Source organism: Oxyura jamaicensis, chromosome 10 (genome assembly GCF_011077185.1).
Source record: "Oxyura jamaicensis isolate SHBP4307 breed ruddy duck chromosome 10, BPBGC_Ojam_1.0, whole genome shotgun sequence".
In the NCBI taxonomy this organism is placed as follows: Eukaryota; Metazoa; Chordata; class Aves; order Anseriformes; family Anatidae; genus Oxyura; species Oxyura jamaicensis.
The window spans coordinates 10,671,014-10,683,757 of record NC_048902.1 but is presented as its reverse complement, the minus strand read 5'-3'; the positions used below and the strand labels follow the sequence as shown (position 1 = coordinate 10,683,757).

At 60.9% G+C, this 12,744-nt stretch overlaps 1 protein-coding gene across 3 annotated transcripts in view; it reads right to left on the bottom strand.

The window, feature by feature from the left end:
* Positions 1-2,220, bottom strand: part of ZNF609 (zinc finger protein 609) — a 40,495-nt gene extending 38,275 nt beyond the window's left edge. For all 3 annotated transcript variants that reach the window (XM_035335760.1, XM_035335761.1, XM_035335759.1), the window contains exon 1: positions 1,345-2,220. In XM_035335760.1, the coding sequence (XP_035191651.1) occupies positions 1,345-2,091 (747 nt within the window). In that variant the 5' untranslated portion in view covers positions 2,092-2,220. The remainder of the gene's footprint in view (positions 1-1,344) is intronic.
* Between the last annotated feature and the right edge of the window lie 10,524 nt (positions 2,221-12,744).

Here is a 12,744-nt window from a genome sequence, read left to right as displayed (position 1 = left end):
CAGCAGATGGCTGCTCAGGAGCGTAGCAGCCAAGCACGCTGTGACACTTCCCAGGCTCCAGCCCCCCTCGGGGTCTCCTCAAGCCAAAGATGTTGCCCCAAACAAGCGCCCAAAGCACTCCTCCTCCACAAACCCCCCCAGGCACCCGAGAGCACCAGTAAACATTCAGCACCCGCAGCTTTTTGCGGCCATTCAAGCCCATCACGCAGAAGAGCATCTGCTCCTCTTCCCGGAATCGGTCACCCCAGTTCTGCTGCTGGAAGAACACGGAAACAACGCGCCTTCCCCACGCCACTCCTTCATTTTACAAGCCCCAGCCAACCGCCCCAGGAGTCTCCTTCCCCGACACACTCAGCAGCTTCTCACCCCGTGACCCACCATCCCCACCAGCCTCTGCTCCAGATTTTCATGCTCTACGCTGGTGTTTTTTTTTGCAGGTATCTCCCCAACATCTTGCTGATCTCAGCAACTCTCCCGAATCTGCAGAGCGCGGCCCGTCCTTGCAGGCACCAGTCCCTTCCTGGTGCCCAAAATCCCCATCACACCCCGAGGGCACGTGCAGGAGCAACCCTTCGGGGAGCAGGCCAGCGCCGCTCCGCGCACCTGCCAGGCGCAGCTCCCTCGCTCGCCACGCGCATCGGCAAGGAAATCGCTCCGTGGGCGCACCGGGACCGCTCGGACTCGGGGGCACGGTGACACCGCGCGTGCGACCGGCGCAGATGAGCTTCTGTAGGCATGAAGACGCAGATGGGCGTACCTGGGAGTCCCCAACGTGCTGCTCAGACAGACGGACAGACGTGAGGCCAGGGCACGCTCCACCAGCAAGAGCAGAGGGCGTCTGTAGGCTGCTCCTGCCCAGACGCAGCACCGGCTCAGCGTCGCTGCCGCACATTAGCAGAGGAGCGGCACGTAGAAACCTCCCACGGCAACACGGTGGCCCCAGGCTGATTGTCACTGCGAGTGGGACAAAGCCCACGTACCACCAGCAGGCCAAGCAAGGAGGCTCCCGTCAGCCCCGCACCTCGTGCTTGCTCGCACGCCCACACGGATCCCGCGTTTACGAGCGCACGAAGGTCTCCTCTGCAAATGATGCAACTGGAGAGAAAACAGATTCCTCGGGGAGCTGCGGGGAGCTCCAACAGGCGAGGTGAGGCCGCTGGGAAGCGGAGCGTGGCAGCCAGCAGACTGGAAACCCGCAGCGCCCCGCTGTGCCGGAGGTGGCACGGGAGCGGGGCATCACCCTCCCATCTGCCCAGGCTCCTCCCGCAGAGCTGCAGGGACCGGGGGTCTCGCGGGTGCTCGGCACCGCCACCGCCTCCACCCGCACCCCGGCCCTTTTCTTACCTTCTCCGATTTGACCTTTTTCAGCTGCCGGCACTCGCTTTCCCCGTCCTCCAGCTCCGACTTAACTCCCAAGGGATTGAGCGCAGCTCCCGTGTCAATAGCTATACTCCCAAGCTGCTCGGCAGCAGCAGGCTCCGTTCCCTGGCCACCATCGTACTGTCCCACCCTCACCGCCAGGGCCAGGGGCTGCAGCACACCAGGCTCCTTCTCCGACGGAGCCCCCGCACCCTCACTCCTTTCCTTCTTGCTTTTGGATGAGCCACCCTCCTTGTCCTTCTTGGAGCCGGCCACGCTGCGAGATGCCTTGGCCGACTTCTCCGAGCCCTTGGGGGTGACGGCAGGCACCAAGCCACCAGAGTTTGCGCCGTCCCCAGAGCGTCCTTGAGCCTCCTTCTTGCCGCCAGCTCCCTCGCTGGGGGTGAACAAGGAGGTCCCCGGGGTTGGCTTGCCACTGTCCTTACCACTCTTGCTCCTTTTCGACTTGGATTTGCCCTCCTTGCCCTGCGGGCCTGGCACCGGGCTCACGAACTTGATGTTATCGGGCAGGGTCGCCACCGCGTTGGGTGCCGGCAGCCCCACCTCCTTGGAGCCCGACATTTCCAATTTCTGCTGATCCTTCTCCAAATCAGCGTCCAGATCAATGATGAGATTCCCTACGCCAATGTCCCATTCATCCCCGCTGTCGTACGTCTCTACCGGGTTCGCATCGATTCCTTTCCCTCCGGAAGCTCCGCTGCTCAAGGACATCTTAGAGTTAACGGCCCCTCACGGTTCAAGGCTCTTCCCTGCCTCCACGCCCCGGGGGTCCGCAGCGCGGCTGCACCTACGTCCGTGGGCTGCCAGCGGTCGGGGTCTGCCCAGGTGACGGCATCGCTGCTGAAAGGGAGAGCAGAGAGAAGAGTTACAGGCGAAGAGCACAGGGGCACCAGACAACCCCTCTGGGCGGGGAGATGCACCGCGGGCAGCGTGCAGGCAGAGGACCGGGACCAAGCCGTCCCCGCGCAGCGGGTCCCCTCCAGGCCACCGATGTCACTTTGCATCCCCGGTTACCCAAATCCCACATCGGGCCCAGCCAAAGCTCCACCGCCAGGCAGCAGGCTCCCGCTGCATCCCCGCCGCGTCCCCTCCGCGCCGTCCCTGCAGCAGGAGCCATCTGGCATTGGTCCCTCGATCGATACGAGGCCCTGGCAGGTCACAGCTCCCGGCTCCAACAAGACATTACTCACACGTTCCCCGCTCGCCATTTCCCTCTGAATTATTGAGCGCTCCCCGCGCGCTGCCCCTGGGATGGAGGATTGATTCCTCTCCTGCCAATGCCACCCACGGCCAGGGGCTGCTTGGGGGGGCTCCTCCCTGCTGCCAGGGACGAGGTTTTAGTGCCTCGGTGGCATATAAATCCCAGCCCTGGGGCGCCCGTGACGCGACCGGCGCTTGGCAGCATGAGAGCCGTCACCGAAGGCCAAATCGCGGAGGAAAGCGCCGGCTTTCCATCTCACGTGCCCCAAGCCCGGGCGGCGAGAGGCGGCACCGTGCTTCAGGGCCGTGCTCCGAACCATCTGGCTCCCAGCGATGGGCATGGCTGAGCCACGACACGCGGGTACCTGGCTTCCAAACAGCGCAGGGCCGGCTCCCGAGGCACCGCACACCGACACGGCCCTGGAGGCAGCGGGGGGGCGAGGAGAACAAAAAAGAAAAGCCACACGCAAGCCGGGAAAGCGCCGAAGTCACTCACTGCAATGAGCTGGTGGCAATTACATTTACGAGACGTAATTAACACATGAAACGGCCTCTTCCCAGCAGCCACCCGGCCCCAGTCGCGCAGCCGCCCGCTCTCCAGATCTCGGAAGAAATCCTTGACCACCCATTTGGACGACGCTCCTCTCCAGCGCCATCGTCCTTCCCCTTCCCGCCGAGCTCGAGGCCTGCTCCTGCTGCTATTTACGAGCAGCACTTCAAAAAACAGGTGACTTAAAGAGAAACGAGAAGAAAAACACGCACGCACACACAAATTTCTTCAAACCCCAGCAGGCAGGAGCCTGGAAAGCAGCTTCATGGTGCGTTTCCAGAGATGCAAACACTGTAAAAATGCCAAGGATTCTTTCATCAGACAGGCTGCCGCAGCCAGACCATTTTCCATCTGCTCCCCACAGCATCCCCAGCTCTGCACAGCTAATAATCCACTCTCTGACAGGTCATTACGGAGATTTTTAACCCCAGGAGCCAGGGGCTAGCATGCAAGCTGAAAATGAAAAGCACTGACCTCTCATTTCAGCGGCAGGGAAAGTGCCGAATCAGGAGATCACTTTGTGCACCGGAGTCGCTAACGGCTTGCCAAAGCCACCCCACGCATTTCTCTCACCTTCCTCTTCCTCCTCCTCCTCCTCCTCCTCTCCCAGAGGCCCGACTCACCAGCAACCCAGAGCCCCTCTCCCCGGCCGAGCTCTCCGAGTCACCGCCAGGCCGAGGAAGGCCGCAGCTCCTCGGGGGCACGGCGCGGCCTCCCTCAGTGCCGTGGCACCCGCGGCGATTCCTTCGGGTGGAGGGGCGAAGGATGAGGAGCCGGGGGCCCGGAGTTTGAGCCGGCAGCCATCCCCGTCCCCAGGCGCGCACAGGGCTCGGCGACGTGGGACTGGTGCAGGAGGTAACGAGGAGCAAAGGGCCGCGGGGGGGTCGGACGATGGCCGAAGGGGCAGAGATGCGGCCCCGCAGCCTCCTGCAGGCGATGCGTGGTGTGCCGGGCCCTGCTGCAGGAGGCCCCGCGTCAACCGCTGCACATGAAGCAACGCGCTGCAGACAGGTGTTGGTTTTAGATGGAAGCTAAGAGGAGCCGATGAGGACTTTGGTCTGAAGCCATGCCAGCAGCAGCAGCACCTGATTCCTCCCACAGCAAAAGGAACGAGCCCACCGGAGAGCCGGGAACAATCGGAGGTTTAGCAAACACGAGGAGAAAGCATTCACCCAAGGCAGGAGGCGGCAGAAGGGAGCCCAAGCCCTGCTAGGGCAGGGAAGGGAACCGCAAACAGGACAAACAAGCACAGGCTGGCTCTGCAGTAGGGAAGGAGAGGCGCGTCGTGCCGCAAGCGCTGCCCGAGCCGGCCTCCAGCCCGGCTGCTGCCGGAAAAGAGACTGGGGATCCGTGCGTTCCAGCTGGGGGTTGAAGGCTACAACCCCAAAATGAGACCTGGGTTGGTGGCTCCCTCGCAAGCCAGCCTGCGTAGGTGGGTCCAAAGCATCCCCCGCAGCCCTCCCAAATGCCGGGTGCTGCTCGGGCACTCCCATGGAGAGCAGCACCGCCGCCAACCCCGGCGTCTCACGGAACAGACCAAAGGGATTGATCCAGCTACAACCGTGGCCTTCCCCTTCCCTCCTGCCATCACAGGATTGATCCCCGCACAACATGAAAAGCATGTGCTCACTTGTCGGCCTGGAGACCTGCCAGCAAAGCGTTTTAAGAGCAGTCCTGGAGCACAGATCCGACAAGGAGACAGCGTTCTGCTTGGGAATGCTGCACACACACAGCACCAGACATGAATAATTCAGCTCCATTAGGTGCCGAGACCTCTACAATCCACATCTCCGCACTGGGAAGGAGCCAGCGTATTAGAGACAAACCTGAAAGTTCACTTTCTGAGCTAGCAGCCAACTGCAAACACACCTAGAGAAAGCTATTCAAACAGAGCCAGGCAGCACTTCAAAAAGCACCAAGCAGAGAGCTGGGAAACCGCACGAGCCCCGGCTCTTTGTGCTCCAACACGCGCAGGATGCTCCGCAGCGTCGGCAGAGCCCGGCTCGCCGCGGCGCTACCACAGGCCAAGAACCCAAGCTGGGGATCGGCCGGGAGCCCACGGGGGGCGAGGTGCAGGAGAAAGCGCTTCTCCTGGCGACGACGCAGCCAGCCCACACGTAGAAAGGCTGTCTCATAGCCATGCGCTCCAGCATCAGCCTCTGGTGGCTTCCAGACATGACTGACTGCAATTTTCACCCTGATTAACTTTCAGGAATGCCCGCGAGAAGCGGCAAAGAGGACGGAGAAATCTCCTGGATGCGGCGCTTCCTTCGGCTGGGAGCGGAGGGCTCCGGCGAGCCGGCCTGGCGGGCATCCCCGGGGAGGCGCGGGGCGATGCGGGAGCGTGGTCCCTGTGTGCCACGAGGCCTTTCCTCCCGCCGCCCCTCGCTGGCGGCCAGCCTGCAGCTTTCCCCATTCGCCGCCTCAACACCAGATCCCTTTTTGTTTCCTTTTACGACTAAAGCAAACTCCGAGGGGACGCGCTTCCCTTTCCAGGGCCGCCGCGCTCTCTCCCCGCTCGCCTCCTACCGCCGCGTTCGTAATCCCCCAGCTGGGCTTGTTTGGGTTGGATTTTTGTTAAGTAACTCCCGTGTCTTTTCTGCAGATCTCTTTTTAAGATGTTCCTTTTCTCCCCGCCCCCTCTCTCTAGAGATGGGGGAGAAAAAAAAAAAGGAGAGAAAAAAAAAGAAGAGAAATGTTGAATGAGAGCCAGCTGGCACGCACAAGAGGAGACGGAGAAATCTGCACAAAGGAGCTTCCTCACTCACTTGCTGCTTTCAGCTCCAGAAATCCAGCAGGGGAGGAGGGTTTGCTCTCCCCCGTGCATCAGTCAAGCCGAAGCAGACAAAGGAGATTTACCATGACACCCTCCAGAACTGCCACCCGACAGGGGCAGGGTTCCTCGATCGCGTCCGCGCGGCGGGAGCCCCCGACGTTGCGAAACGCGCCGAAGCGCGGGGCTTCGAAAGCAGCCGCTCGGCGTGGAACCGGGCACGGCCCCAGCGGAGGAGCCGCGCTCCTGCCTCCGCGCACCGGGGAAACTTCGGTGGCTCCCGGCTCGAGCGGGACGGCGCGGGCAAGCTGCCAGGAGCCAGCAGGCTGAGCCCAATTTGAATAAAATGGAGCCACCCTTCTCGTTTAATATGGAGGTGCACCCCACCGAGACTACATCTTCCAGCATGCAATGCAGCTGCAGCGCCCGGCGAGCGCTCCAGAAACTTGTGCCGGGACTCCAAGTTTCCGTCGGCTGAGCCGTGGCACTGGAGATGGACCTGACGCGGGGCAGGAGTCGGTTGCTGGCGTTGGGCAGGAAAGCCCGCGGTGTCCCAGCGCAGGCTGGGGAAGGATGGGAGCGGGGAGCCTCGAGCCGATGGGAGGCCGGGCGACTCTGCCCGGGTGCCCCGGCCTGCCCGCGGCAGGGTGTCGGAGGGTTATCAGCCGTGACACCCGCCTGCACCCAAACGCCCGCGTGAGCGTCAGCGTAACGCTCGGCATCGGTCAAAAAACGTGGTTCAGATCAGAACTCGAGCTCGCATCCACCCCCGTGTCTGCTGGGAACCTTAAAACACAACCTTAGCGGCAACGTTCAACTGAGATTATTGCAAAGAAACGCAGCAAAACCAGAGATGCAACAAGATACGGGCACAGGGCGCCAGATCTGAAGGAAACGCTGTGCTGGGTTAGCTACAGCATTTACCTCTCCTGACGCTTATTTAACACCGATGCCACAGAGGCGTTCAGGAGAAGCTCGGTCGTATCTGAAAACCCCCAGTGCTCTTGAACGAGCCCCGGCAGACCCCCGCGCACGCACGCGCTCCCCTTAGCCCCAAACAAGCCAAACGTGCCCGGCAGCGACGTCACCGGTGCGTGAGGCACACAGAAAGGGGGGAACGAAAGGGAGGAAACGTTTCAGGCCTTCCTTACACCAGGAAACAGGAAAAGTGGAACAAGCTCTTCTTTAATCCTCCCGTCGCTCTTGGAAGCGTCAGCACCAAAGTCACAATTTTTTGTTTGTTCGTGCCCTGAGAGCCCGCGGTTCCTTGGATTTACAGGTATTTCCTTCGGGTGCTTCTCAGCCCCCGCCTTTCTCTCAAGCTACCTGCCTCTGATATGAACCAAACGCTACCCGGCCTTCCTCCGCCGATGCGCAGGGAAATCCAAGAGCTTCCGATTTCAAGACAGCGAATGGCGAGAGAAGCATCGCTCACGTGCACGATCCTCGGCACCACCAACAGAAGGCAGCTCGGTACCTACAAACCCGCCTGAAGGCGCCGAGCACCGCTTCCTTCCATTCCGACGCAGGACAACAGACGCACGCCACCTTCCCGGCCCTCCCGCTTGCTCTCCGCTCACCCACAAACACGGAGTCACCTCCAAAACCAGGCCTGGCACCTGCTGAGCTACGTGGTGGCACCAGCAGTCCCTGCGAGCAACTCCTGGCCGGGATGAGCTCGGAAACGCTTCAGAGCAGGCGGCAGAGCAGGACGGGTGCTACCAGCAGCGCCAGGCCCAGCGCGGGTGCTCTCCTCCCGCGCCGCGGCTCGCTCCCGTTGAACCCAGTCAGCCACGCCGCTGCCGGCTGTGTCCAAAAATAACATGAAACGCTCGAAACGGGACATCTGAGCGAAGCCGTTTGCCTGGCACCGAGCTGTGCATCGTGACGCTTCCCACAGGGACATATGGGACAAATCTGGGGGTTGATTCTCCCTCATCCACGGAGCTGTTCTCCATTAGGGAACTGGAACTAACGCAGCCGTGCGGATTTCAAACCGGTCTGCTTACACCCTTGCTAACCCCAACGCAGAAACGAGCTGATTTATGAGAGGCTCAGAGATATGTGAATTGGTGGCCTGTCCTCGCCCACAGCCTCCAAGGGGGACCGGGCCAGAGAGCGCTTAGAAATAACTGAGAAGGCTTACAGATCTCAGATAAAGCTCCGCGCAGGCTGGAGGGACGCCAACAGCCTGCAAAAGTCGGCAGCAAAAGGAAGCGGCAAGATGGATGTGATCAGGAAAGATCCCCAAAACATCAGTCACGGAGATGGGAAGAGAGGAAAGCTGGCACCGAGCGAAGGCGTGCGATGGGCATCAACAACTGGTGGAGCAAGCGCCGGAAAAAAAGCAGCTCGGCCTTCTCCTCCGTTCACCCAACGCCGTCCGCAGGGCTGCAGAAGAGCACCGGCAGTTCTGGCAGCAGCCCGAGCTCCTGGGCGTTGGTGGGAGCAGACCGGGCACGTCTCGGCAGTGAGCTGCGCCCTTCCTCGCCGGGCCTTTGGAGGTAGGGAGGCTCCTCGCCTCGCCTCGCCCCCGGCCTCGCTGCGAGCACTGGGGACGTCGGTGGGAGAGCGCCCGGGCAGGGGGCAGCACACAAGCCAACCTCTCCCTCCTGCCTTCGCCACCCCACGGAAGAGCCCCGGAGCGACGCAAACCAAGGGCTCCGCGCCAGCTCCCGGCCACGCTCCCACCTGGGTCTCGACACGAAGGAGGCATCGAGCGCACGCCAGGGCCGGGCAGCGCGATGCTTGTCCAGGGAGGAGGACGGAGCGCTGCGTCCCGATCGCTCCCAGGGCTGCAGAGCAGAGGCAGTGAGCGCCTGGGCTTTATTTTAATTTGAGGAGAGAGCACTGGCAACCTTGGCCCTTTCCCAGGCGTCAGCGGAGGAAGAACATCTCTCCGCCGCTCCAAAAATGAAGGAGCCGCCACTTCCCCTATTAATGCCTTTAATTCCCCTCATTCAATAACCAATTAGGGCACCTTGGCTACACGAGCCAAGGCTTCATTTGCAGCAGAAGACCGTACGTGCGGCTGTAATCCCTCTTGCTGTCAAGCCATCAGCCTGGGAACGCTTTGGGAAAAACCAGCCAGACTGCGAAGTGCGGGAGGAGGGAAGGCAGACGCAGACAGGGACCAGCGCAGGCACAGCGAGTACCAGGCCAAGAAATCCCTCCAGCGCTTTATTCCCCCACCACTTTCTTTTTTTTTTTTAAACGAGAGGGATAATAAATAGGTGTGTCTCGCAGATTAATAAAGCACATTTGCAAAGCTATGATATACATCAGAAAGTTGCTAATTCCCGCTAATGGCCCGTTGCAAATTACTGAATTTTGTGAATTAGGCAGCATGTAAAGGAATACAACACCAAAAAACCAGCAAGAACCATGCATCAAAGTGCACCTGGCTCATTTCGGTAGCTGTAGTCCAGCTGTAATTACTTGCGGCAATAAATACAAAGGGAAGGTATGGATTAGATGCTAAACCAGAAAAAATGAAGAGAAAATCTTCAGGACAAGAACCTTCACCGCAGCATGGCCCCCCAAACCCTCGGGGAAGGAGCGTGAATTCTCCCCGAGAGCAGCGAGCCCTCACCTCCTCAACCAAAGCCAGGGCAGTTTAGGTCACCCCCCTCGCACCTCCGGGAGCTGCAGGCAGGCTGCCGAGCTTTCCCTAAAGCACCGGATCTCGGGGTAACTCAGAGCCAAACCTTGAGTCAGCCAAGCAGAGGTGCTCCGTTTCAGCGGAACCCAGGTGGGCTCAGCAGGTTTATTAACATCGCTCCGAAACGGCCTTGTTTCGGTACCGATCAGGACTCTGCTGAAGTTCTCTCTCCTCACCCACAGCCACGCACTCCCATCCTTTGTACCTCCCTACGCACGCTCCCCTCACGCGGCACCAGAGCTGTTTAACCAGGTACATCACAGATTTCTTTGCACGTGAAGGACGCTCAGCTGCAAAAAAAGCAGAACAACACCTCGGCTTCAACTAGGAAACAGATTTGTCACCGGAACCCAGAAGTGAAATAGGCATTTCCTTCACAGAAATTAATAAATTTGACACACAAAAGAAGAAATCTCAGAAGCAGCCGAAGTCCCAGCCACGTTTCCCAGACAGGCAGCCATCCCCTTTTCCCTCACTGCACGACCACCGGAGCACAAACCGAGCCTTTTCCCTGGAACCGCGCTGTACCACCAGGCACTGAGCCCAGTCAGCAGGGAAGTGCGTTTTTTGCACAATTGCCAGCCGCCGTGTCCCTGTCGGATCTTTTTTCCTTCCCTTCCACGAGAGCTGCAGAGGTGGCATCGCTCTGGCCCGCGCCCGTTCTGCAGAGTGACCCCGAGAGCTGGGGAGGACGAACGGGGCCATGGGGCTGGGTGCCAGATGAGCTCGCCGGTTCCTCACCTGCTCCTGCAAGGGCAGCCGAAGAAGCCGTGAGCTCCGAGGCCACCTCAGGGAGCCACCCGAGCCAGCAGAGCTCCGCAGAGCTCCCACACGCTTCACTCGTGCCCACGAAGCATCAGCAGAAAAGAGGTGCCAAGGGGGAAGGAAGCACTACCGCTGCCTGGCCTTCTCCGGGAGCTTTGGGAAGCTCGGGTGCACAAACAGCTCAAAAAGTCTCCCCATGAACGGCCGCCAGCCGCTGGGAAACACGAGGCGGGTTTGGGAACAGCCCAGTGGCAACACAGAGCGGGGAAACTGCTGTCCGCGTCCCACAGCAGCAGGCGCCCCTGGAACAACACACCTGGGACCATAAGTAGCATCCTCTTTACATAAGGCTCCGGATAAAGGGGACAAAGAGGCTTACTGCCTTACAGCCGGCACCAGCATTGCATCAGCGCCCCGAGGCCTTAATCCGAATCCCAGCGCGGCCGCGTGGGAACGCAGCGAGGCTCCAGCGCGCCGGAGCGACCGCGGGGTCGAGAGCGACGCGGCTCAGCCCGGCTCTGCCCAGAGCCTCGACGAGCAAGCAGAGGAAAAGCGCGCCCGGGGAATACCAAGGCAGTCGTGGTGCCAGAGACCGCTGCCTTCGCCGGGCGGCTGAGCGGCCCCAGCGGCAGCTCCCAGCCTTTGTCACGGCCCGCCGTTACCGGCCGGCCAGACCCACCAGGCAGCTCCTGGCGTTCTTTACCTTATGCAAAAGGCAAAAAATGTAAAAAAAACCCCTGCGAATACAAACCTAGAGGCAGATTTAAATTCAGCGTTGCCCAGTTCTCAAAGAGAACACACCTGGCCGACCTCGTTCATACATCATGAAGACAAACAAGCTGCTACGTAGCTTCGGCGTGGCTTGAGCATCCCCCCCACTGCCTCCCTGCCTCGTGAGCCATTTCTTCCTGCAAACGCTTCCAGAGAGCCAAAGGGCTTAAGAGGAGAAGCTCTGGTGGCCGCAGAGTTGCGACCCGGGCTCACGGCCGCACGGCTGCTCGGGCTGCGGGTCCTGCGAGGGGACTTTGCAACCTCGCGACTGCACGGAGGGAGAAATTATCCGCCACTACCACGCAGCCCATGGCGCGGGGCTGCAGACGGACGAGCGCCCCTTATCCGCGCCGAGACAACCAGACGCACCCAGCGGCCCCTCCAGCGGGCGAGCAGCCGAATGGCGACCCGCAAGGCGCACGGGCCCTCCGCTGGAAATGAAGTCCAAGCACGAAAAAAGCCCAGCGCCCCGGTCAGACTCAATTACAGGTCATTACAACTTGCTTGGTAATTAATTTCCTCTGGTGGCTCTAAAGTGGCTCGGGGCCCTCGTCCTGAACGCGAGGCCGGTTTAGGTAAAACATTAAATCCTTGTTCTTTTGCACCAGCGAGATGGCCACGCTCCCGGCGCCGTGCACGTCTCCCTTCCTCTGCGAGCTCTACCCCGCGGGGAGAGGAGAAATCGCCAGGGGATTAAAGAGGGTGGAAAAAGGACGAGGATTTTTGTTTTCAAGACCAAAACGGCTTCGGAATACTCAATTATAAATTATTCCGTTCAAAAGCTGATCAATAAAATAAGCTGGCTGGGTTTTCCGAGCGCTGTGCGCGGCTGTGCACTGCCAACAAAGAGCTAGAAATGTGCAGCATAATCCTACGCCGGAGTCATCGCACAAAGCGTGGAAATAGGTTTTCCTGAGGATGTCCAGGCGAGGAAGGCTCGCGCACCAGCATCGCCCCTGCTCTGAGCGTCAGCCCCGCCGCCGGCATCCTCGTTCTTCTGGAGGGGGAAACGAGGGCCCGCGAGCTCCCGGCCGTACGTCACACAAAAAAATTTGTCTAACACCTCCTCCGAGGGAAAGGGCCTACCCAGAACGGGGGGAAGGGGGAATATAAAAAAAAAAAAAAAAAAGGGAAAAAAGAGGCCTGCTGGGAGGTGGAGGGGAGCCAAGTCTGACAGACAAGACCTGAACCTGTGACCTTCCCTGTGTACACAATGGGCGGGAGGGAGCGCTTTATCTCCGGAGCGGCCGTTCTCACCCCTCCGCTGCCCCCGGAGAAAACCGGAGCCGTTCGTGGCCGGGGCTTCCCCGGGGGGCTCGGGGGCTGCGGGTCCGGCCCCGCGCACCCCCAGCGGATGGGGCTGCAAGGACACGGCGGCTCCGGCACCGGCTGCCCGGGGGGCTCGGGGGGCTCGGGGTGCCCGGGCCCCCCCCGACGTGCCCTTAATTGAGGGCAGCCGAGCAGAGCCGTGCCCGCGGACGGCCCCCCCCCGGGCGCAGACACAACTTACACCGGGAAATCGCCTCGGAGGAGGATTCGGCCTGCTGCCGTGGGGGGGGGGACACGCGTGGTCCCCGCGGTGCTGCGGTGCCCCGGGCGCTGGGCGCGAGGGGAGCGCCCCCCCCCCCCCCCCCAAAAAAACCC